Consider the following 26,492-nt stretch of genomic DNA (forward strand, 5'->3'; position numbering starts at 1 on the left):
GGACCAGACCTAACTACTGTGGGGGAGCTGGGGGAGGTAGGGGTGTGGGGGACCAGACCTAGCTACTGTGGGGGAGCTTTAGCAGGTAGGGTTGCAGGGGACCATATCTAGCTACTTTGGAGCAGCTGGATCAGGTAGGGGTGTGAGGAGCCAGATCTAGCAGCTTTAGGGGAGCTGGAGCAGATGGGAGTGTGAGGGACCAGACCTAGCTATTGTGGGGGAGCTGGAGAAGATGGGGTGTGAGGGACCAGACCTAGCTACTGTGGAGCAGCTAAAGGAGGTGTGGGTGCGGGGGACCAGACCTAGCTACTGTGGGGGAGCTGGAGAAGGTGGGGTGCGGGGGACCAGACCTAGCTACTGTGGGGGAGCTGGAGAAGGTGGGGTGCGGGGGACCAGACCTAGCTACTGTGGGGGAGCTGGAGAAGGTGGGGTGCGAGGGAACAAACCTGGCAGCTATGGGTGAGCTGGGGCAGGTAAGTGTCTGAGGAACCAGATCTATCAAATTTTGGGGTACTGAATCAGGTGGAGGTTTGAGGGATCAGACCTAGGTACTGTGGAGGAGCATGGATGGGTCGGGGTGTGAGGGACCAGACCTAGCTATTATGGGATAGCTGGGACAGGTAGGAGTGCAAGGGACCGGATAGAACAACTGTTGGGGAGCTTGGCAGATGGGAGTATAATGAATTAAGCAGCTTTTGGGGAGCTGGATCAGGTGGAGGTTTGAGGGACCAGACCTAGCTTCTATGGGGGAGCTAGGTCAGGTGGAGGTGTAAGGGACAGACCTAGCTGCTATAGGGCAGCTGTAGTAGGTGGGTGTGCAAGGGAACAGACCTAGCTTCTGTGTGGGGGCTGGGGCAGGTATGGGTGAGTGGGGCAGGAAGGGGTGTGAGTGGCCAGTCCTAGCAGATATGGCGGAGCTGAGACTGGTGGGGGTGGTGAAGGCCCAGCTCTAGCAGATACGGGGGAGTTGGGACTGGTGGGGATATGAGTCACCAGACCTAGCTGCTGTGGAGAAGCTGGGGCAGTTGGAGGTGTGAGGCTCCAGACCTGGCAGTTGTGGGAAACCTGGGTCAGGTGGGGATGTGATGAACCAGACCTAGCAGATATGGTAGTGCTGGGACTGTTGGGGGTATGAGCAACCAGACCTAGCCACTTTTGGGGAGCTAGGACAGGTGGAAGTTTGAAGGACCAGACCTAGATATTAAGGGGGAGCTGGGGCAGACATGGTATGAGGGACAAGACCTAGCCACTGTAAGTTCAGGCAACTATACTGAGAAGCTTCAGTGGGGCTGAGACAGGTGGGGGTGTGAAGGACCAGATGCAGCTGCTTTGGGGGAACTGGGGAAGTGGGAGTGTGAGGGATCAGAGCTGGGAGTTACGGGAGAGCTGTAGCAGGTTGGAGTATGAAAGACAAGACCAAGCAACTACAGTGGATTAGGGCAGGTGAGATGTGGGAGACTGGATAAGCAGTCATAGAGTGGCTGGCGTAGTTGAGAATTTGGGGTACTGGCCAAACAGTTACAGGAAAGCTGCGTCTTATGGGCATTTCAGGCTGACCGCTACAGAGCACGTCCTTGTGAGAGGAAGCGGGTCAAGCTGCTTCCGAGGAGGGAGGGCTAGTGGTGGTGTGGGGGACTGAGCCCATCAGCTACTGGAGAGCTGGGTGAGAAGGAGTGTGGGGCACAAGATCAAACAGCTCCAGGAGATCTGGGGCTGTGGAGGTGTGGAGGGCTGGACTGAGAAGCTACAGTGTCTGGAGTAGGTAGAGTTGATGGTGGTCCAGAGAAACCCAGATCAAGCACTAAGATAACCCTGAAGCAGACACGAATGAGGGCAGGTATCAAAGTCAGGGTCCCAGAGCAGCCCCAGGAATTTAGGGCACCAGGACAGAGCTACAAGGGCTCTGGAAGAGATGGGAATGTTGGGGCCCAGAGAAGCCCCAGTAGCTCTGGGGATCAAGCCGAGCAGTTGCAGGGAAAACAGAGCTGGCAGGGTGTCAACAACAAGACCGTGTAGCTACAGGAGTGTTGGAGAAGATAGGAGTATGAAAGGCCCAGAAGAAGCTACTGAGGAGCTGGGTTGGTGTGGGGCTGGGGGAGCCATGTCCAGTACCTATATGGGGGCAGGAGTCTTGTGAGTCTGTGGGTTACAGTTCCAGTATCAGAGGTCCTCGCTGTGATCCTGGGAGCTTACAGCAACATAAAATGGCAGGGGGTGGGGGTGGGGTCAAACCTGTTATGGCAGAATGAGTTGTGCCCAGAGTTGACCCACAGAAGAAAGGCAAAGTAACTATCGAAGCTTGAGTAGGGGATTGCAGAAGGTGGGGTTCAGGGAAGGTAGAGAGAAGACCAAAAGGCTGCTGGGAATAAGAAGAATGAACCATAGCATTTGCGTGTGGTTTTGTTCAACAAAAACAAAAGTGGGAAAGACATATACAAAACTAAATCCTCTTTTACAACACAGACTCATTGTTCAATATGAGTTTTGAAACATAAAATAAGAAATATGCCATTAAAAAGAAAAGAAGAATGAACCAGAATCAGAAGGGATAGTAGCCTATCCAACTATGTCAAGGACTACTGGGAAAAGAAAGGAACTTTTCTGAGATCTGGCAGTATTGGCACTATCAGGTGCCTTTCCCCACACCACCTCCCTCCACTCTAGACTCCCCATAGGAGGCCTCACCCTAAAAAGATCTTTAAGGTCAGAGTCCAGGATCTAGAACTGGAAGCTGCTGGCCTTACTTGACTCAGAGAATACACAGTCTTCAGAGCAAATCTAAGGCAAGGGCCTCTCCAAATATCTGACCTGTATCAGACAAGCTCACACATCCCCCCTCTCTTGCAGTCTCAACAACAGCCCCATCTGTCTATCCACTGGCCCCTGGAAGTAAAGGCACAACTGGCTCCACAGTGACCCTGGGATGCCTGGTCAAGGGCTATTTCCCTGAGCCTGCAACCGTAACCTGGAACTCTGGAACCCTGACCAGCGGTGTGCGCACCTTCCCAGCGGTCCTGCGTTCTGGGCTCTACTCCCTCAGCAGCTCAGTGACTGTGCCCTCCAGCATGTGGCCCAGCCAGACCATCACCTGCAACGTCGCCCACCCGGCCAGCAGCACCAAGGTGGACAAGAAAATTGGTGAGAGACCAAGCAAGGGAGGAATGGTTTGATAGAGGTGGGTCTTAAGCCATCTGCATACCGAGACCAACCAAGCTGGGCAGCCATTGCCAGGGAAGGGACCTCAGCCAAGAACAATGGGAGATCCTGTCTCTGCCTCTCTCCCATCCCACCCAAGGAGTGATCCCCTGGGATGGATATTGATAGCCCTCAGGTCTCAACCCACCAAGGATCATTTCCAGAAGGGACTTGGCCTAACCCCATGCCAGGAACAAACATTCCCCTCCCTGGCTTGGTGTATTCTCTCCTCCAAACCCCAGTAACATCCAACCTTTTCTCTACAGAGCAGAATCCTTGTCATCCTACACCATCTTCTACGTGTCCTCCATGTCCAGGTAAGTCACTAGGCCTTGTGCTCTAGCCCTAGAAGGATAGCAAGTGCCCTGAATGACCCTACATTGGAAGGTGACCCAGGTACTGACCCATTTCCATCTCTCCTCCAGCTCCTGAACTCTTGGGTGGACCGTCTGTTTTCATCTTCCCCCCAAAGCCCAAGGATGTGCTCATGATGTCCTTGCAGCCCAAGATCACATGTGTGGTGGTGGACGTGAGTGACGATGAACGAGATGTCCAGTTCAGCTGGTTTGTGGGCAATAAAGAAGTGAAAACAGCTCAGACACAGTCCCACGAGGAGCCGTTCAACAGTACCCTCCGTGTGGTCAGCGTCCTCCCCATCCAGCACAATGACTGGCTGAGTGGCAAGGAGTTCAAATGCAAGGTCAACAACAAAGGCCTCCCAAGTCCCGTCGAGAAAACCATCTCGAAACGCAAAGGTGAGTTACGTAGTGTTAGTAAGGCAGGTGTGTGATATCTTCAGAGAACGAGGTCTGGGATGGACAGTTCTCCACTTGAATGACCTCTTTGTCCACTTCTAACCCCTCAGGGCAAGTCCGAGAGCCACAGGTCTATACCTTCGCTCCACCTGCAGAGCAGATGACCAAGACAGAGGTCAGTGTGACCTGCTTGGTCACAGGCTTCTTCCCTGAGGACATCGATGTCGAATGGCGGCAGAGCAACAGGCAGCCGGAGCAGAACTACAGGAACACCCCGCCTATCTTGGATTCTGAAGGCTCTTACTTCATGTACAGCAAGCTCAATGTGCAAAAGAGCAGGTGGGATCGGGGAGAGGAATTCACCTGCTCCGTGGTCCATGAGGCTCTGCACAACCACCAGACGACGAAGACCATCTCCCGGTCTCGGGGTAAATGAGCTCAGCACCCGGAAAGCTCTTAGGTCCTAAGGGACACTGGCACCCTTCTCCACCTTTCCCTTATATAAATAAAGCACCCAGTACTGCCCTGGGACCCTGTGAAGCTGTGGTTCTTTCCAGGATATAGAGGCTAGGTCATGCGCTGTGAGATCTGGCCAGGGTTTGAGGCCTGAGTTGTCTTTAGGAAGAGAATGAGGTTTCCGCACTGCCAGACCCAGAGCTCATGAGTTTGCCTGACCTGGGGTGCCAGGGCTTAGCCTTAGGCAGTGCCTCTTCCTTGCCTTCCCACTAACCAGCAGCTTCTAGACAGAGAAATATACCTAGGAAACCCCCAAGGAAGAAAACACACAAACTCCCCCTCCCTCAGTCTATTCTTGAGCCCTTCCCCCACCTCCGTATCTAGGGGTTTCGTTCAGTACACTTGCAGAGGCAAGCAATGACCCTGGGCATGCCAAAGACTCTTGCCATCGCTCCGCGAAGCTTTGCACGGGCTAGGTCTGCACACCCATAGGACACTGGCCACCCACGGTACACTCACTCCTGTGCCCTGAGAGAGAGACTACTAGACACCCACATGCATGCTGAACCCTGACCCATTAAAACCAGGCTGCTGCACATCACCCAGCCCGTATGGTGTATTACACACAGGCACATGTGCGGCGTACACATAACACATTGGGACCTTACCTGTGTGCCCTGCACAACAACTACACCCAGAAATGCATCAGGATACCCCCAACCACCACCTTACATTTGTGCCCCCACAAAGAAACACAACTCTCCTCCTCTGAAGGCTCCTGCATTCTATGCTAAACCCACGTCCTCTGGAGCCAAATCTGTCCCTGGTACCTCAAGGTCATGTTTCAATCCCACATAAATTATACAGCCCACAGCCATAATGGTCTGGGTTGCTTCACATTGTGGAGTTTTCCAGGCAAGCCCAGACACAGGCTTTATTGGTGACCGGGAGACAGGCAAAGGTTCTATAGCCACTGCCCACTGTGGTCACAGCCCCTACTTCTCCTGCCACTTCCTCCGGCACTGAGGAATGAAGGGTGAGGCAAAAGCCTTTGCACAATCCAGGCTACTGTCAGGTCCATGTGTCTGGCAAATCTCAAGGCAGTTGAGGGGGAACTGAGACTGAGAGCTGGCCCCAGGGAGGGTCTGCTGGCCCAGCCCAGCTGGCCCTTCCTCCTCTGCCTCCATGCAGACCCACTTGCCACATAGGGACTCCCTCCCAGCCACACCTTGTTGGGACAAACACTGACTGCCCCCTCTCTGTCCAGAGGTGGAACTGGACGACAATTGTGCTGAGGCCCTGGACGGGGAGCTGGACGGGCTCTGGACGACCATCACCATCTTCATCACCCTCTTCCTGCTCAGCGTGTGCTACAGTGCCACCGTCACACTCTTCAAGGTCGGCGCCGCTCCCCCACTGTCCCCTGTGGTGTCCTGTGCTGCTCCCATACTGTCCCCACACCCCTCTTCTGATGGCGTATGATGTTTCTTTGCTGTCCATACTCTGTCCCCACACCATTCCCACCTTTCCCTGCCCCACGTTGTTCTCTGTGACTCCCCACAGTGTCCCACGCTGTCTGTCATTCTGTCTCTCGTGACATCCTGTGTGGTCCTCATGCCATCCCCATACTGTCTTATGACCCGCCTTGTATTCCACACTACTCCTTCCAATGTCCCTTACTGTCCCATACTATCACACTACCCCCTTAATGATGTCCCTATTAAACTCACCAAGGCCCAGTGTAAACATCACTGTCCCAATCTCAACCCCCACAGTGTCTCCACGCTGTCTGCTCCTGTATCCTAGCCTGGCCCCTTGCCATCCCCAGTCTCCTACCTGTATGAAAGGAACTGCAGGAGGGAGGGGCCTCTGTCTCACCCACAGGATTGAAGGGCCCGAGCTTGGGTGTGGTCTCTGACTTACTCTCACCTCCCCACAGGTAAAGTGGATCTTCTCCTCAGTGGTGGAGCTGAAGCAAACAATCTCCCCTGACTACAGAAATATGATTGGGCAGGGGGCCTAGGGCACTTCCTCTGGGATGATCAGGGCTTCCTAGGCCCTGCACAACCCCATCCATCCTACTATGGAAGCTAACATGGAGACCACAGTGCCCTCTGACATCACCACCTCTGACCTACGATGCTCTGAACCAGCACTCTCAATTGTTGACCCTTCGGAGGACCTTGTGGACAGCAGGCTTTGTCCCAGATCTGGGCAACACCTCCGCAGCAGTTGCCAGATAACTAACTGTTTGGAGCCATAAGGACCATCTCCTTTCAAACTGGCACCAGGGGATCCGAGACCTCAGAATGTTCGCCCAGGAGGAGTTGGGAGCCCACGCTGCCTGAGTCCAGCTGTGCTGGGGATCAGCCTTGAATCTATCCTTGCTCTTACCATCCTCTAAAAGGGGTTTCCCCAGAAAGGGGACAGTTTTTAAATCCTTGGAAGGAGACATGTGTTAAGAAGACCTGGGTCACCGAAGCCCAAAAGAGACTGCTGAATGTCACTCTGGTACCCTTGTGCCAGCTATGCTTGGGCAACTTCCTTCCTGGCACTTCTGGGAACCCTAGGCAGAGGAAAGGGCCTGTGTCTTCAAACTGTTGGGACGGGCCTGCTGAAGGTAAGAATAGTTGCACGGGCCACTCTTCCTGCTGCCCACTCAAAATGCTGGATTCTCAGGTGCAGGATCCAACCCACAGACACCGTTGACAGCAAAACCTTAAGATAAGGCCACTGCCACCTCCCTAGAGATCCCAGCCACAATCTGGGCAGACGCTCAGAAGGACTGCATTGTGAAGCCCTAGCAGGGACAAGGGCAGAGGCCACTGAGTTTTGGCTGGGTGAACAGTCAGGAAAACCCTCCAGGAAAGGGCCCTGGTGAGAATGTTGCTATCAGCACCCCTCACCAAAAAAGAAGGCTGCCAAGGAGCAACAGGGAAGAGATGTGAAGGGCTGACTGGAAGCGAGCCACAGTGCGGCAGACCTGCCCAGGAGGCCTGGCGTCCAGACTGGACCACTGACAGCAGTGGACATCAGTCAGCCAAGAAAACAGCGCTGGGGTACCAGGGCTGCTGTGGCCAGGGAACAGTAGCCCTGTGTCTATTTCTCCATCACCTCTCAGGGCCAATGAGAAGTCAGAGTCTCCAGACAGGATGAGAGTGTGGGCATCTGCCCTTCTGTGACTGGCAGGAAATGCTTAGAGAACTTGGACCTTTAACAACTTCTTCCTTCTGGAGACTATAAATGTCTTTAAGGTCTCTGTGTGTGCAAGTGTGTGTGTGTGTGTGTGTTGCTGTTGTTTAGGTATTTTCAACAATAAAACATTCTTCTAATAATCTGTATCACACTGTGCCTTTCTTGTATGGGTCAGTCCTGACATTCAGAAACTAGGCACGATTGCCCAGACCAGTGAGCCAGCCATGCAGACCCCTCTACCTCCCACCTGGTCCTGTGTCCTCCCGGGCCTCCCTCAGTGAGTCACTCACAGCTGGACTCCAGTCCTGCCACCCAGAATCACCAAAAGCCTGGGCACCTCTTCCCTACAGACAGTTTCTTCCCCACTGGAGACTGTCCTGCTCCCATGGGCGGGCTGGAAAGCAGGGCCAGAGCCCAGGGGACCCCCAGGCTGGTCAGGCAAAGCCTCCCACACCAGCTGAGAAGCAAGTGGCCTTCAGTGACTTTGAGCTGCTATGGATTCAGCAAAGGACAGGGATTCATTCAGCTGCCTCCATAACTGATGCTTATTGTCTCAAGTCCTGGTAGAAGTCCCAGAACAGGGTGGGTTCTCAGCAGGGCTCTGCTTGGCTTGTAGATGCCTTCTCCTCTGTGTCCTCACAAGTTGCAAACACAGGCACAGCTGGAGGTCCTGGTGGCTTAAATGCCAAACTGATGAATCTGCTGGGGACAGAATTTAGCCTTTAACAATGACCTTAAGGCCCCTACAATTCATAGCCTTCCTACATACAATGCCACTCCCCCTCTATGCCAACATGCCAAAACCTCAGCCAACCAGTAGTGAGCTCTATCCCAAGTCTTCTCCAAAGGTCTACTAGTCAGACTGTGTGGGATTCATTCTGGGGTCAGGTTTAACCCGCACAGGCTATGGCTACCAGGAGGAGGGGCAGGAGAGGCACAGGGGAGAGGTGTATACCGTGATGAGCTGGGCAGCCCTGAAATTCAGGGACAGGGTAATAATGTGTGATAGAGAAGACAGTCCAGTCTTCTGGACTCCAGCGCTCACTGGCCAGTGAGACCCGTGAGATCCTGCCCACTCTTCCTCCTGGGTCTGGCCCTGCTTCTCTAGTTGTTTTCGCTAGAGCAAGTGTTGGCCTCCAGCTGCTTCACCTTCTTTTTTAATTTTTAACTGTTTGTTTGCTTCATGTGTATGTGAGTGTGTCTGAGTGTATGCCTGTGTGCCCTGTGCGTGCAGGAGCACACAGAAGTGAGTAGAGGCATCAGATATTCTGGAACTGGAATTACAGATGGTTGTGAGCCACCATGTAGGTGACCGGAATTGAATCCGTGTTCTCTGCAAGAGCAGTAAATGCTCTTAACCACCGCTGAGCCATTTCTCTAGCCCTGCTTCAACTTCTTACTGGGAGATGATCCCAAACTAAAGCTGACCACATGGTCTCAGGAAGTGCAGACATCCTACCTCCAAGCCCCTCCCTCGCTTCTGCATATGGATTGACCCTGCATCATCCTCCACCACCTCCTGGCACCCCATATCACTCTAGATTCAGCCAGGGTCTCGCACACCATGAAGTGTCCTAGCCTCCCGAGCCCTTACACCTCCATCAGCACTATAAATATATAGACACAAACACCACAATCACTGGACACGCCTTCCGAACCTCCAGCTCTGAGGCCAACTGATTTCAGGCTGAGTTTTACTGGTTGTTTCCCTGATGCTATCTGAGTTACTCCCTGACCTCTGTGGTATGATATCCAAGGTGGCATTCTGTGGTGTAACATGTATGTGTGGTGTTCATACTATGATAACCACATGTTTCTGTGTGTGAGAGAGATCCCCACATGACATCTCTGGTGGCCATCTATGATACAGCCTTTATGAATGCATGTGGAACTTCTATAGAGGACATCAATTACAGCTCCTAATAGGCACAGCTAGAGGAGACAGAATCCCTGTGCTAGCCGGGCACAGAGGTAGTAGCCATGACTGACCGTACAGAAACTGACACTTGACGTACTTATGATTCTGCCACAACCTGGGAATTGTCACATGACACTAATACCAATTGTAGCCCAGGTCAACCGACTGCATGAGAAGTGACATATGCATACATATGATATGGGCACACATAAATTACATGAAGACTGTCTCAGAACACAGAGAGACGTGTCCACATGGGCAACACAGTGTAGTATCATGTAATAGCCACAGCACAGGAACCATACATGGCAAGGAAGACCTTGGACGCAGTGCCCATGCCTCAGGCTTTGCACACAGATTCTTGATTGTTCTTTCTCCTGTGTTTACTCCACGACCTCTAGCATAGCACCCGCCTTCTCTATGACTTTCTTCACCCTACCCAGCACAGCACCCACCTTCTCTTCTATGATTGTCTTCACCCTACCCAGCACAGCACCCGCCTTCTCTTCTATGACTGTCTTCACCCTACCCAGCACAGCACCCCATTACTCCACTCAGTGACCATGAATGTCCACCTTCCAGTAAAGCTTGAACTCTGAAGACAGGAATGTCCCCCCTAGATCATGTTCCTGCAGGTCTATACAACTTCTGGGCACTTACGATAAAGTCACACCAGTTCTCTCATCCCTAACGGGCCTTCTAATCTGGCACAGATATGTGCTGGGAACTAAGTGTCTGTTCAAAGTAGGATGTGACACTGGCCAGTTGGGCAGAGCAGGAGGTCCGTATGTTTACTTGATCTCCAAGTCTTCCAGGCGCGCCACACACACACACACACACACACACACACACACACACACACACGCGCGCGCGCGCGCACATACATACGCGCACACACACACACGTATGCACACACATATACACACATGTGCACGCACACATCATATAACCACAGCATCTTTTCCTGTGGCAGGTTGAAGATACACCACAGAGAAAGAGACCAAGTGGTGGAACTCCGCCATAAGTGTGAGGTCGCAGGGCACAGAGAACATGGCGGACTTAGAGAACATGGCGGACTTAGAGAACATGGCGGACTTAGGGAACCCATGCCCTGCTCCCGAAGCACATACTCATCCTAGCACCAGCTCCCTCACTGTTCACTCCATGCTCAGGCATTCTGGTCACGGGAGGAAGAGCTCCGCCTCAACTAGGATGTACATGAGAGCAGCCACAGTGTGAGTCCACATGGTTCAGGCATTCTGGTCACGGGAGGAAGAGCTCGGCCTCAACCAGGATGTGCATGAGAGCAGCCACAGTGTGAGTCCACATGGTTCTGTTCTTTTGCCCCAAAGTGTCACATTCCAGAAAGTACTTGTCCCTTTGACCTAGACCCCAGAAAAGAGACCAAACACTGTGATAGGCACAGCAATGAGTGAGGACACGCCGATACTTTCTGCTTCCTGCAGAGCTTGTTGACACACTCATCCCTGGCAAAACTATGAAATAGACACCAGCAGAATACCAGTCCTGGTTATAATCATATATTTAGAAACATATGTAAATATTTGTGTTAGACAACAATTAAAGAAATAGAGGCAATTTGGTTGGATGAGAGGAAAGGGAATTGGGAAATGATATCATTATATTTTAATCTCAAAAAAATAAAAATATGTTTTAATTCTAGCCCTGGGCTAGAGATATAGCTCAATTGGTAGAGGCCTTGTATAGCATGAGGGAAACTCTGGGTTTGATCCCCATTACATAATACACCAGGTGTGGTGATGCATATCTGTAATCCCAATACTTCACAGGAATATACAGGAGGATCGAAAGTTCGGAGCCATTTTTGACTGCGTAGAAAATTAGAGACCAGCCATATCTTTTTTTAAAAAAAAAAAGTTAATAATAATCCTGATCTTTCACTTGAAGTAAATGTAGCCAGTTATTGTACCTGATGTGCACTGTACTGGGCTTTGTTTCAGGGTTTCAGAGATAAGTACCCAAGACCCTCCAGAGAAGCACAACTAGTGGAGATGATGGATAGAGGATAGATAAATACATAGACAGTATATGATAGAGCTAGAAAACAATAAAAGGAATAGGTAAGTAGATGACAGAATTTTTATGGTTCATCTTGATTGAACTAAGTGATGTGGAGGTGTCTGTGAAGAAATTTCCAGAGGTGGCTAAGTATTGAGAGCTCTGAATGACAGTGGGTCAAAGCCTTGGTGGAGTCAGAATGTGGTGGCATTATGGAGAAGGAGGGAACAGTAGAAAGAGGGTCAGATCAAAGAAGCAGGTCACTGTGGTATGTATGTGGCATTATATCCGACCCTGGACACTCTATTCCCTTTATCTCTGCTTCCCATCTGTCAAGAAATAAATAGCCTCTTCCACACACTCCCACTGCTATGATGTTTGACTGAGCACATGAGGTCAAACAAAAATAAATCTTTGCTCCCTTAAGTTGTCTCTTAAAGGTATCTTGTCACAGTGGCACAAACCTAGCTTTACTGGAAAGTCCTTCAACCAACTGGATGAGACTGGCCACATGACACCTTATTGTAGGCAGAAATTTCTGTCCCATCAGACAGCTCCCAAATAACCACACAGAGATTATTATTAATCATAAATGCTTGGCCAGTAGTTTAGGCTTGCTACTAACTAGCTCTTACAACTTAAATTAACCCATTTATCTTAATGTATATGCTGCTAAGTGGCTCATAGCTTGTCACCTCATCTTCTACACATTCTGTGTCTGGCTGGTGACTCTGCCCTTCTTCTTCCCAGCGTTCCTTCCGTTTGTCTCTTTCTGCCTAGCTATTGGCCAGTTAAGTCTTTATTAGACAAATGAAAGCAACACATTTTCATAAAGTACAAAAAGATTATTACATAATATTTCCCCCTTTTGTCTAATTAAAAAGGAAGGTTTTAACTTTAACATAGTAAAACTACATACAACAAAAATAGTTATCGAGCAAGAATTGCAGTTACAAGATCCAGTCCACTTGCATCTGGCAAATTTCGAGAAAATATTATCTATCTTATCTTTGTGAATTAAAGTTTTATACCTAATTTAACTTTAGTAATAACTAAAGAAAACTATATGTTTAACTATTTAATCTTTAACTTTTTCAAAGACCTCATAAGGATGCAATATTACCTAACAACAGGAACATCTGACTTCCTAGACAGTCACCCAAAATTCCTCTGCAACATTGGGACATCTGTCTTTGGCCTACAGACTTAAAATATCTGACAGAGTTTTCTGTGAAGCAGTAGGGTTTTTTCCCTTTGGTTTTTTATTATAAATTTTTAAAGATTATATTAAGCTATACATTTTTCTCTGCTCGCCACCCTTCCTCTGCCCTCCCCTTCAACCCTCTCACATGGTCCCCAAGCTCTCAATTTACTCAGGACATCTTGCCTTTTTCTACTTCCCATGTACATTAGATCCATATATGTCTCTCCTTGGGTCCTCTTTGTAATCTAGGTTCTTGGCGATTGTGAATTGTAGGCTTTTTGTTTGTTTGTTTGTTGTTGTTGTTTTTGTTTTGTTTCTGCTTTATTTCTAAAAGCCACTAATGAGAGAGTACATACGATATTTGTCTTTCTGGGTCTGGGTTGCTTCACCTAATATGATGCTTTCTAGATCCATCCATTTGCCCACAAATTTCAAGATGTCATTATTTTTTCTGCTGTGTAGTATTTCATTGTGTAAATGTACCACATTTTCCTTATCCATTCTTCAGTTGAGAGACATTTAGGTTGTTTACAGGTTCTGGCTATGACAAACAACGCAGCTGTGAGCATAGTTGAGCACATGTCCTTGTGGTGCAATTGAACATTCTTTGGGTATGTATCCAAAAGTGATATGGCTGGGTCTTTTTTTTTAATTTACTTATTTATTTATTTATTTATTTATAGGAATTTCCACTTCCTCTCCTCCTCCCAATACCCTCCCGCTCCCCCCCCCCCACTCTCTCTCCTCCTCCATCTCCAGTCCCAAGAGCAGTCAGGGTTTCTTGCCCTGTGGGAAGTCCAAGTTCCTCCCCTCTCCCTCCAGGTCTAGGAAGGTGAGCATCCAAACAGACCAGGATCCCAAAAAGCCAGTCCATGCAGAGGAAACAAGACCCAGTGCCATTGTCAATGGCTTCTCAGTCAGCCCCCATGTCAGCCACATTCAGAGGATCCAGTTTGATCACATGCTCGTTCAGTCCCAGTCAAGCTGGCCTTGGTGAGCTCTCATTCGATCAGTCCCCTTGTATCAGTGGGTGAGCGCACCCTTCGCGGTCCTGACTTCCTTGTTCATGTTCTCCCTCCTTCTGCTCCTCATTTGGACCTTGGGGGCTCAGTTCAGTGCTCCAATGTGGGTCTCCATCTCTATCTCCATCCATCTTCGGATAAAGGTTCCCTCTGGTTCTGCCTTCCTTGCTCACGTTCTCCCTCCCTCTGCTTCTCATTTGGACCTAGGGAGTTACATCCAGTGTTCCAATATGTGTCTCTGTCTCTGTCTCCATCCATCGCCAGATGAAGGTTCTATGGTGACATGCAAAATATTCATCAGTCTGGTTATGGGCCAAGGCCAGTTCAGGCTCCCTCTCCTCTGCTGCCCAGGGAACAATCTGGGGACCTCTCCTTGGGCCTGGGAACCCCTCCAGAATCTAGTCTCTTGTAAACCCTAAAATGGCTCCCTTAGTTGAGATATATACTTCCCTGCTCCCATAACCATCCTTCCTCCCTCCCCCCATCCCATTCCCCCAAGCCATCCCCAATCCTCCTGCTCTCCCCTCTCCCTAACCATTTCCCCTTACTTCCACCCCCCCACCCCACCCCACCCCCGTGCACCCAAGTTTGCCTGGCAATCTTGTCTACTTCTAATATCCAGGAGGATAACTATATGATTTTCTTCAGGTTCACCTTCTTATTTAGCTTCTCTAGAATCACGAATTATAGGCTCAAAGACCTTTAACTATGGCTAGAATCCAATTATGAGTGAGTACATACCGTATTCCTCTTTTTGGGTCTGGCTTACCTCACTCAGTAAAGCGTTTTCTATTTCCATCCATTTGCATGCAAAATTCAAGATGTCATTTTTTTAAGATGTCATTATTTTTTACTGCTGAGTAAAACTCTAATGTGTATATGTTCCACACCTTTTTTAACCATTCTTCTATTGAGGGGCACCTAGGCTGTTTCCATGCTCTGACTATTACAAATAGTGCAGCTATGAACATAGTTGAACAAATACTTTTGTAGCAAGATAGGGCATCTCTTGGGTATATTCCCAAGAGTGGAATTGCTGGGTCCTGAGGGAGTTGACTCCCAATTTCCTGAGAAACCGCCACACTGATTTCCACAGTGGCTGCATAAGTTTGCCTTCCCACCAACAATGGATGAGTGTTCCCCACACTCCACAGCCTCTCCAGCATAGGCTATCATTGGTGTTTTTGAGTTTAGCTATTCTGACAGGTGTAAGATGGTATCTCAAAGTGGTTTTGATTTGCATTTCACTAAGGAGGTTGAGCATGACCTTAAGTGTCTTTTGGCCATTCGAAGTTCATCTGTTGTGAATTCTCTGTTCAGTTCAGTACCCCATTTTTTAATTGGGTTAATTAGAGTTTTAGTGTCTAGTTTCTTGAGTTCTTTGTATATTTTGGAGATCAGACCTTTGTCTGATGAGGGGTTTGTGAAGATCTTCTCCCAATCCGAAGGTAGCCTTTTTGTCTTACTGACAGAGATAGAGTGGGCTTCATCCCAGAGATGCAGGGCTGGTTCAACATATGCAATTCTATCAATGTAATCCATCATATAAAAAATCTGAAAGAAAAAAAAACCATATGATCATTTCATTGGATGCTGAAAAAGCATTTGACAAAATTCAACACCCATTTATGATAAAGGTGGTGGAGAGATTGGAAATACAAGGATCATACCTAAATATAAAAAAAGCAATATACAGCAAGCTGGCAGCTAACATCAAATTGAATGGAGAGAAACTCAAAGCCATTCCACTAAAATCAGGAACACGACAAGGCTGTCCACTCTCTCCATACCTCTTCAATATAGTGCTTGAAGTTCTAGCAATAGCAATAAGACAACATAAGGGGATCAAGAGGATTCGAATTGGAAAGAATGAAGCTAAACTTTCGTTATTTGCAGATGGTATGATAGTGTACATAAGCGACCCCAAAAGCTCTACCAAAGAACTCCTACAGCTGATAAACACCTTTAGTAATGTGACAGGATACAAGATCAACTCCAAAATATCGGTTGCCCTCCTATATACAAAGGATAAAGAAGCAGAGAGGGAAATCAGAGAAACATTACCTTTCACGATAGCCACAAATAGCATAAAATATCTTGGGGTAACTCTAACCAAGGAAGTGAAAGACCTATTTGACAAGAACTTTAAGTCTTTGAAGAAAGAAATTGAGGAGAATACCAGAAAATGGAAAGACCTCCCCTGCTCTTGGATTGGGAGAATCAACATAGTAAAAATGGCAATTCTACCAAAAGTAATCTATAGATTCAATGCAATCCCCATCAAAATCCCATCAAACTTCTTCACAGACCTTGAGAAAACAATAATCAACTTTATATGGAAAAACAAAAAAACCAGGATAGTCAAAACAATCTTATACAAGAAAGGAACTTTTGGAGGCATTACCACCCCTGACTTCAAACTCTATTACAGAGCAACAGTGTTGAAAACAGCTTGGTATTGGCATAAGAACAGAGAAGTCGACCTATGGAATCGAATAGAAGACCCGGATATTAATCCACAAACCTATGAACTCCTAATTTTCGACAAGGGAGCTAAAGGTATACAATGGAAGAAGGAAAGCATCTTTAACAAATGGTGCTGGCATAACTGGTTGTCAACCTGTAGAATAATGAAAGTAGATCCATACCTATCACCATGCACAAAACTCAAGTTCAAATGGATTAAAGACATCAACATTAATCTGACCACTTTGAACCTGATAGAAGAGAAAGTGGGATGTAGTCTACAAGATATAGGCACAGGAGACCACTTCCTAAGTAGAACCCCAGTAGCACAGACAATAAGAGAATCAATGAATAAATGGGACCTACTGAAACTGAGAAGCTTCTGGCTGGGTCTTGAGAAATGTTGTTTTGTAATTTTCTGAGAAATACCATACTCGCATCCAAAGGGACTGTATCAGTTCAGCACTATTTGTTAAATATGCTTTCTTTTTCCATTTTATATTTTTTGCTTCTTTGTCAAAAATCAGGTGTTTGTAGGAGTGTTCCCTTTATCCCACATCTCTCCAGCATAAGTTGTCATCAGTGTTTTTGATCTTGGCCATTCTTAAAGATGTAATATGGAATCTCAGAGTTGTTTTGATTTGCATTTCTCTTATGACTGAGGATGTCATTGAGCATTTCCTTAAGTGTCTTTCAGTCATTTTAGATTTCTCTGTTGAGACTTCTCTGTTTAGGTCTGTATCCCATTTTTATTGGATTATTTGTTCTTTTGATGACCAGTTTCTTGAGTTCTTTGTATATTTTGGAGATCAGTCCTCTGTCTGATGTGGGGTTGGTGAAGATCTTTTTCCATTCTGTAGGCAACTGCTTTGTCTTACTGACCAAGTCCTTTGCTTTACAGAGCATTTCAGTTTCAGGAGGTCCCATTTATTAATTGTTTCGCTCAGTGTCTGTGATACTGGGGTTATATTTAAGAAGTGGTCTCCTGTGCCAATGTGTTCAAGTGTACTTCCCACTTTCTCTTCTTTGAGGTTTAGTGTGGTTGGTTTTATGTTGAGGTCTTTGATTTATTTGGACTTGAGTTTTGTATATGGCGATAGATATGGATCTATTTTCCTTCTTCTACATGTTGATATCCAGTTATTCCAGCACCGTTTGTTGAATATGCTTTTTTTCCATTGTATATCTTCTGCTTCTTTGTCAAAAATCAGGTGTCTGTAGGTGTCTGGATTAATACCTGGGTCTTCGATTTCATTCCATTGGTCCTCCTGTCTGTTTTTATCCCAATATCAGACTATTTTAAGTACTGTAATTCTGTAGTAAAGTTTGAAGTCAGGGATTGTGATGCCTCCAGAAGTTCCTTTTTTGTACAGAATTGTTTTGGCTATCCTGGGCTTTTTTGCTTTTCCATATGAAGTTGAGTATTGTTCTTTTGAGGTCTGTGAAGAATTTTACTGGGATTTTGATGAGAATTGCATTGAATCTGTAGATTGATTTTGGTAAGATTGCCATTTTTACTTTTTTAATTCTACCTAACCAAGAGCATAAGCGATCTTTCTATTTTCTTGTGTATTCTTCGATTTCTTTCTTCAAAGATTTAGCCAGATAGTGGTGGTGCACACCTTTAATGCCAGCACTCGGGAGGAAAAGGCAGGCAGATCTCTGTGAGTTTGAGGCCAACCTGGTCTGCAAGAGTTAGTTCCAGGATAGGCTTCAAAGCTACAGAAAAACCCTGTCTAGAAAAACCAAAAAAATAAAAAGGAAAGAAAGAAAGAAAGAAAGAAAGAAAGAAAGAAAGAAAGAAAGAAAGAAAGAAAGGAAAAGGAAAGGAAAGGAAAAGAAATGAAAGAAAAGAAAAAAGAAAGAATATAAAGTTCTTGTCATACAGGTCTTCTATTTGTTTCGTTAGAGTTATTCCAAGATATTTTATATTATTTGTGGCTATTGTGAAGAATGATGTTTCTCTGATTTCTTTCTCAGCTCATTTATCTAAAATTTGTGTAAAGGAGGACTACTAATTTTTTTAGTTAATCTTGTATTACATTACTGAAGATGTTTATGAGTTGCAGAAGTTCCTTGGTAGAATTTTTGGGATCTGTCATATCATCAGCAAATAGTGACAGTTTGACTTCTTTTCTGATTTGTATCCCCTTGATCTCCTTTTGGTGTCTTATTTCTCAGCTAGAACCTCAAGAACTATATTGAATAGATATGGATAGAGTGGGCAGCCTTGTCCTGTTCCTGATTTTAGTGAGACAGCTTTGAATTTCCTCTCCATTTAGTTTGATGTCAGCTGTTGGCTTGCTGCATGTTGCCTTTATTATGTTTAGTTATGTTCCTTGTATCCCCACTCTCTCCAAGACCTTTATCATGAAGGGATGTTGTATTTTGTTGAAGGCTTTTTCAGCATCTAATGAGATGATCATGTGGTTTTTATTTTTCAGTTTATTTATATGGTGGATTACGTTGACAGATTTTCATATGTTGAACCATCCCTTCATCTGGGATAAAGTCGATTTGATCATGGTGGATGATTGCTCTTGGATTCAGTTTGCCTATATTTTATTGAGTATTTTTGCATCAATGTTCATGAGTGAGACTGATCTGTAATTCTCTTTCTTAGTAATGTTATTGTGTGGTTTGGGTATCAGGATAATTGCAACCTCATTAAAAGAGTTCAGCAATGTTTTTTTTTTGTTTGTTTCTGCTGTGTGGAACAATTTGAAGAGTACTGGTATTAGTTCATCTTTGAAAATCTCGTATCTTGTAGAATTCTGTGCTAAAATCATTTAGCCCTGGGCTTTTTTTTTTTGGATTGGGAAACATTTGATGACTGTTTCTATTTCTTTAGCAATTATGGGTCTATTTAATTTGCTTGTCTGGTCTTTATTTAAGTTTTGTAAGTGATATTTATCCAGAAAAAAAAATGTTCGTTACCTTGAAGTTTTCCAATTTTGTGGAGTAAAGTTTTTCAAAATGTGACCTAATGATTCTCTGGATTTCCTCCGTGTCTGTTGTTATGTTTCCCTTTTCATTTCTGATTTTGTTATTTGGATATTTTCTCTCTGTTTTTGTTGTTGTTGCTATTGTTGTTGTTGTTAGTTTGGATAAAGGTTTGTTTATTTTGTTGATTTTCTCGAAGAACCAACTCTTTGTCTCATTGATTCTATGCATTGTTTCCTTTCTTTCTATTTTGTTGATTTCAGCTCTCAATTTGATTATTTCCTGCCATCTAGTCCTCCTGGTGAGTTTGCTTCGTTTTGTTCTATAGTTTCCAGGAGTTCTACTAACTCACTAGTGTGGCATTTTCTTTATGTCGGCATTTAGTGCTATGAATTTTCCTCTAAACACTGCTTTCATTGTGTCCCATAAATTTGGATATGTTGTGTGGTCATTTTCATTAAATTTTAGGAAGTCTTTAATTTCTTCCTTTGTTTTTTTCTTCACCCATTGATGATTCAAGTGAGCATTGTTTACTTTCCATGTGTTTGTGGGATTTCTGAAATTAGTGTTGCTGTTGAATTCTAATTTTAAGCATGGTGATATGATAAGATATATGGAGTTATTCCAATGTTTTTTTATCTGTTGAGGTTTGTTTTGTTACCGAGTATGTGGGGAAATTTTGAGAAGGTTCCATGAGGTGATGAAAAGAAGGTATATTGTTTTATATTTGGATGGAATGTTCTATAGATTCTGTTAAGTCCATTTGATTCATAACATCTGCTAGTTCCCTTATTTCTCTGTTGATTTTCTGTCTAACAGACCTGTCCAGTGGTGAGAGTGGAGTGTTGAAGTCTCCCATTATTAGTGTGTGGGGATTAATGTGTGATTTAAGCTTTAGTACTGTTTCTTTTACATATGAGGGTGCCCTTATATTTAGGGCATGGAAGTTCAGTATTTGATGGATTTTTCCTGTGACTAATATGAAATGTTCTTTGTCTCTTTTGATTGATTTTAGTTTGAAGTCTATTTTGTTAGATAGATAACTACACTAGCTTGTTTCTTAGGTCCATTTGATTGGAAAATTCTTTTCCAACCCTTTAACTCTGAGGCAATATCAGTCTTTGAGGTTGAGCTATGTTTCTTGTATGCATCAGAAAGATGAATTCTGTTTTCATAATCACTTTGTTAGCTTTTGCCTTTTTATAGGTGAGTTGAGTCCACTTATATTAAGGGATATTAATGACCAGTGATTGCTTGTTCCTATAATTTTAGTTGTCATTGTTAGTGATGTTATTTTCTGTGATTTTCCCTTCTTTGAGATTTGCTGATGTTAGATCATCTATTGTCTGTGTTTTGGGGGATGTAGCTAACTTCCTTGGGTTGGAGTTTTCCTTCTAGTACTTTGTGTAGGACTGGGTTTGTGGCTAGGTAGTGGTTAAATCTGATTCTGTCATGGAATATCTTATTTTGTCTGTCTATGGCGATTGAAAGTTTTGCTGGGTATAATAGTCTTGGCTGGCATTAGTGGTCTCTTAATGTCTGCATAACACTTGACCAGGACCTTCTGGCTTTCATTGTTTCCACTGAGAAGTCAAGTGTAATTCTGATAGGTTTACCTGTATATGTTACTTGGTCTTTTCCCTTTACAGTTCTTAATATCCTTTCTTCATTCTGTATGTTTAGTGTTTTGATTATTATGTGGTGAGTGAACTTTTTTTTGGTCCTGTCTATTTGGTGTTCTGTAAGCTTTTTGTATCTTCATATGAATATCTTTCTTTGGGTTGGGGAAGTTTTCGTCTATGATTTTGTTGAATATATTTTCTGTGCTTTTGAGCTGTACTTCTTCTTCTATTCCTAATATTCTTAGGCTTGGTCTTTTCAAGATTTATCCATAATTCCTGGATATTTTGTGTTAAGTTTTTGTTAGATTTAATGTTTTCTTAGACTAATGAGTCTAATTCCTCTATTGTGTTTTCAGCACTTGGAATTCTCTTTTCCATCTCTTGTATTCTGTTGTTTATGCTGCATTTGTGGTTCCTGGTCATTTTCTCATAATTTCCATTTCTAAAATTCCCTCTGTTTGTGTTTTCTTTACTGTCTCTGTTCTGGTTTTCAAGTCTTGAATCATTTATTTCATCTGTTTGATTGTTTTTTTTTTCTTGGTTTTCATTAGGGATTTGATGATTTCTTCCAATTTTTTGTCTTTTTCTCCATTTTTTGAGGGAATTTTTCATTTCCTCTTTAAGGACCTCAAACATTCTCCTAAAGTTATTTTTTATGTCATTTTCTTCTGCTTCATCTATATTTGGATTTTTAAGTCTGTATTTCATCTATATTTCATCTGTGTTTGGGTTTTCAAAAACTAGGGCCACTAGTTTTTGTCGGTATTGTATTGCTCTTTGTGGTGTTGAGTGTGTTCTTACCTTGTCTATTCATCTTTTCCTCTGATTGGTATAGTTGGAGCTGTGTCCCTGGTGATCAATCTTCCAGGTGCCAGTAGATCCAAGGCTCAGATGGTTACTCCTCATGGTGTAGTAAGGACCATGGTCCCAGTCACCCTGGAGTTCACTTGGTGTTCCTAGAGGTCACTCAGCACTCCCCAGGGTTGCTCTGCAATCCAGGGGGGTCATTCAAACCTGCTCCCACTGAGGTTGTTTGCCTTGGGCCTGCTCCAGTAGAGATCGCTGGCTCAGGCCTGCTCCAATGGAGGTTGATGACTTGGGCCTGCTCCCTCAGAGGTTGCTGATTCATGCCCAGTCCCAGAGGTCTCTGACTCAGGCCTGCTTCCTCAGAGCTTGCTCTCTTATTGTAAGAGGTTTTATAAGTCCATTTGGACTGTATAATAAAACTGTAATATAATATCTATCTATGCCATATGTAAGGATAGCATATAATAAGTCATGAAGACTCTGTAACCAACAAGATTTATCACATTTTATCTCATCTCAGCACTGTTCCCAAGTCAAAGGATCAGTTTACATGCTACCTGAACTGTAGTCTTTTTTTGGCTTCCTCCCTATGTCTGTAGCCAAGATACTCAGGAAATCTACCATAGTTCAAATCTGATCTTTGTTAATCTGAAAGGAATCTATAACCTTTTGTTTCCTGTGTAAATACAAGTATAACCTCTCCCCCAATGCAATACATTTTTTACTTACATTTTGAAGTTAAGACATTTTTTTAAATATATAGGCTGGTTTAATTGAGCAGTTTCCATAATCAAATGCCTATCAGCAACTTTTGTTTGTTCATTGGCAATCAACACATTTAAAGGTACACAATAACACAGGACCCAGACTCCCTTTGTACTTCCCATCTCTATATGGCTTTTTTCCTTTATTTGTTACTTTACTCTTTCCTTAAAGATTTTCCTTTATTATTTTTAAGTTACTTTTTTCTATGACTGTCTGTACCCTTTTTCTTTTCTTTCTTAAGCCTACACACATTGTTAAACACTATAATTGTTTAGAGGGCTTTTTTCCATCTGAACCTGCTTTTGCCGTGTATCTGTAATCTTTTCTGTCTGTATGAGCAAAGCCTTAAACCTGCCAAGCAGCTTAGCTCGTGAGGCTGTGGTGCCTCAAGCACGTGGGCTGCAGCTGAGAGATGTGTTTCTGTCTCTGTACTGCGGCTGGGAGATGTGTGTCTGTACTGCGGCCAGCATGATAGACACAAACCAGGAAGCCACATTTGGCTCTGTCTTTGTGTGTTTACAACCTTTTTAATTTTTTTCAGGTCTTATGTGGATATATGCGGCCAGACACTGGGCACCACTGGGTGGAAGTTTTGTCCCACCAGTTAGCTCCCAAATAACCACCCAGAGACGTATTATTAATTCTAAATGCTCAGTCAATGAACTTCTCAAAGTCCAGTCGAAGAGAGGGAGGAGTGAGAATACGAGCAAAGAAGTCAAGCCCTTGATGGAGACACCCACAGAAACAGCTGACCTGAGCTAGTGGGGGCCACCAACTCTGGCCTGACAGTGAAAGAACCAACGTAGGACCAAGGTGGGCCCTCTGAGTGTGGTGGCAGCTGTACAGCTGGGGCAGACTGTGGGCTCATACATGGACTGCACTTCCACCAGTCACAGCCCTACATGTATACTGCCTTTGGTTCCACCAATCACAAGCCTTACAGAAGCATGGATTGTGGGTCTCAAATAGGTAGAGCTTTCTTTCTGATAATAACCATGTTTTTCAAGCTACCAGGAAATATGTTGTTCTTCCTCCCTGACCTTGAGAGCTGCTATCTACAGGTGAAGGCTCCTGAGGTCATCGCTGAAATGCAGTTTTCCAACAGTGGTGCAGCTTGTAGCCATGGTAGCTAGAACAAGGCCTCCTGTGGCTTCAGCAGCAGCCATGATTGCAGTATTCTTTGCAGCTCAAATACAGCTTCCTCGAGACTCTGAAGTATTCAAAGCAGCAGGAATCCCATGATGATAATCCTACGGGTCTCTAAAAGATATAATATTACCTGATATAGAAAATAGTCAACCGTAGTACATCAAAAGGTCAAATCAGCCTGGCTCCCAACAGCTCATTCTACATGAAGAAAACGTGAACATTACGGTATTCCCAATAAAGACCTGTCATTACACTTACATACCTTAGACCTGTCTGGCCCATCCAGGGACAGATCTGCCCCAGTCACAGGAATAAAGGAGCCACCTATGGGGGTGACTAAAGTGGGACTGGATCCCCGTGGCGTTGTGACCCAGGAGATGGGGTGAAGGTGAGAGCAGGGCACAGGCACTAAGTGCACCTTGCTGATGGGGCCAGTGTGGGCACTGTTGAGGCAGAAATGGAGTGATCACCCTGTGGACAGGAAGGGGTGGGGCAAGGATGATTCTTGGAGGCCAGAAGAGAGCCACAGTGGAGTCTGCCCCAGAAACGAGACAGGGTTCCTAGTGGGGCCTAAGGCTTTAGAAGCTATAACTGCCTCCTCTCCTTCCAGGGGGGTCACCCACTGACACCAAAAATAGAACTCTTGAGGTACCCAGAACCAGCAGCCCAGCCCAGCCTGGGTGTCAGGTAAGAATCAGGTCCAGGCATGCTGGGCACAAAGGTTCTTGGCTCTCATGCTCCCAGGGAAGTAAAGACTTTCCCACTGTTCAGGGCACACCACAGACAGCAGCACCTGCTCCAGCTGGAACAGAGGCTCCTCACTCCTGTTTTTTCCCTCAGAACCGTGATTCCTTCCAGGAAGCGCTGAATTTGCCCCTCAGACACCCACCCATGTCTGTTAGAAGGCTGAGGGCCAGACCCATAACCTCAGACAGACACTATATCTGACAAAGACAAGCTCGGCAAGGCCCCCGTCCCCCAAAGATCCTAACTGCATCTGACCGTACTGGGTCAGCTCCCAGTCTGCCTGTCCCTGCCTTTGTCAAGTAGCTCTCTGATATCTTCCAAACATGACTGAACACCCTGTAGAAGCCAGGCTTGTCAAACCCTAAGTCCCTTGGTACGTTGCACTGGGGCCATTGACCTGATCTTGGGCATCCAAGGTCGAAGGGACAGAGCTCTGATCTCCTTCCCCAAATCTCTGTGTCTCTCTCAAACCTCAACACTCATAAGCTGAGTTGGTGGCTCCTGTAGCTTGGCCATGTGTTTTCATGGAAGTCCTAGGAACCGTGGGCATGCAGAGATACCAAAGTGTAGAGGGAAGGTCTGTACCCGGAAGATGAGCTTGCTCTGCACAGGTCAGTAAAGCACCAACTACAGCCAAAACAGGCGTTGCTAGTACCCCTAGGGAAGCTGCTGAGCCGAAGCCCAGCTTTCCACATGGTCTTTCCTCTCTTCCCGCTCCACATGCGGACATAGGCCTGGAAGGGACACTGCTTCTGCACAGCACCACAAAACCCGGTCACAGCCCAAGCGTCCTCTAGCCTTCCTGATCCTGTGCCAGAAAAGCAGAGAGAGGACCCAGCTGAAGGACAGCCACTTGTGAGTGAGCACCAAAGAAGGCCACTCTCCAGAGCTGAGGCGTGAACCAGGGTGTCCCTGTCTGAGGCCCTGCCTGTCACGCTGTGCCTTTTTGTGCCTCATTCATCACTTGTAAAGTGGCTACCACCTTCCCCTTGAAGTGCTGCCAAAGGAACAGAAAGGGCAATGGTTAGAGCCCAGTCCCTTCTCAGGGCAGTGGCACTCCAAGGACGCAGGCATGGTGGCTGCAAGCACATGCAAGGCGCCCAGATCAGAGCTGTGCAGAGGAGCCCTGGGACCTGACGACAGAGAGGAGCATGCAGGTGTGTCTCCTAGAAAGAGGCCTCACCTGAGACCCCACTCTCCCTTAGTCAACTTCCCAAGAACAGAATAAAAAGGGAACTTCCAGGGCTGCTGAGGTCGGGGGTTCCCACCCCACTTTTAGCTGAGGGCACTGAGGCAGAGCCTCCCCTAGGTACTAGCATATGGGCATGAATATAATAATGGTTACCAAAGAGTCGTCTGAGAGCCTGTACAGGGGCATGGGATGGCTGCAGATGAGGACAGCCTGGCCGGCCACAGCCACCTACCAGAGGACCTCAGGTATTACCGCCCGGGGGAACCTCAGCGAAAGGGTTTGCCTAAGTAGCAGAGATAAACAGGTTACAGGGTCACGGATGGGGAAGGGGACACCTGGGCTGCCTTCCAATGTAGACTGAGTCTCTTGGTCATTGAATGTTCTTTATCTATAACTTCCCTGTGTCAGGAACACAGATATTAAAAACTGCTACAGCTATCCACGAAGACAAGGGACCATGAATCTCAACCAGATGGGATAAACTAAATATAAACTAAAGCTGTCAAGAGAAGCTCAAAAACCCCCAAAATAGACTGGACATGAATCTGCCTGCAAGCCACTAGAACAAGAATGTCACCCAGAGGCAGCAAATGAAGGCAAGGAATTGTCCTGCAATGAGCTAACTACAAAGAGGACAGAGTCCACAGCTGGGCTGGGCTGGGCTGGGCTGGGCTGGCCTGGGCTGGCCTGGGCTGGCCTGGGCTGGCCTGGGCTGGGCTGGCCTGGGCTGGGCTGGCCTGGGCTGGGCTGGCCTGGGCTGGGCTGAGCAGAACTGGGCTGGGTTGAGGTGAGCTAAGTTTTTCTGGACTGGATTGGGCTGGGCTGGGCTGGGATGAGCCATGTAAAGTGGACTGGACTGGGATGAGCTGGATTTAACTAGTTTAGGCTGGCCTGGACTGGAGTATACTGAGCAAGCTTAAACTAGAGTAGGCTTAGATGATCTGAATGAGACTAGGCTAGACTGGACTGAACTGGGCTAAGCAGAGCTGGGCTGAACTGGTTGAACTAGGCTAAGC

At 46.1% G+C, this 26,492-nt stretch overlaps 1 non-coding gene and 1 gene segment (V, D, J or C); both read left to right on the plus strand.

Annotated features, from left to right (window-relative positions):
• The first annotated feature begins 232 nt into the window (after positions 1–232).
• On the plus strand, positions 233–4,386 carry LOC146892513 (Ig gamma-2A chain C region secreted form-like). The segment is given in 5 exon segments: positions 233–425; positions 2,848–3,138; positions 3,462–3,512; positions 3,621–3,950; positions 4,061–4,386. Coding segments are annotated over 5 exon segments (1,191 nt in total).
• On the plus strand, positions 2,384–2,508 carry LOC125398643 (small nucleolar RNA SNORA40). The gene has a single exon (XR_007231505.3). It is a non-coding gene; the product is annotated as a small nucleolar RNA SNORA40 (small nucleolar RNA).
• Positions 4,387–26,492: the final 22,106 nt, after the last annotated feature.

Source organism: Myodes glareolus, chromosome 11 (genome assembly GCF_982192425.1).
Source record: "Myodes glareolus chromosome 11, mMyoGla1.1, whole genome shotgun sequence".
Taxonomy (NCBI): Eukaryota; Metazoa; Chordata; class Mammalia; order Rodentia; family Cricetidae; genus Myodes; species Myodes glareolus.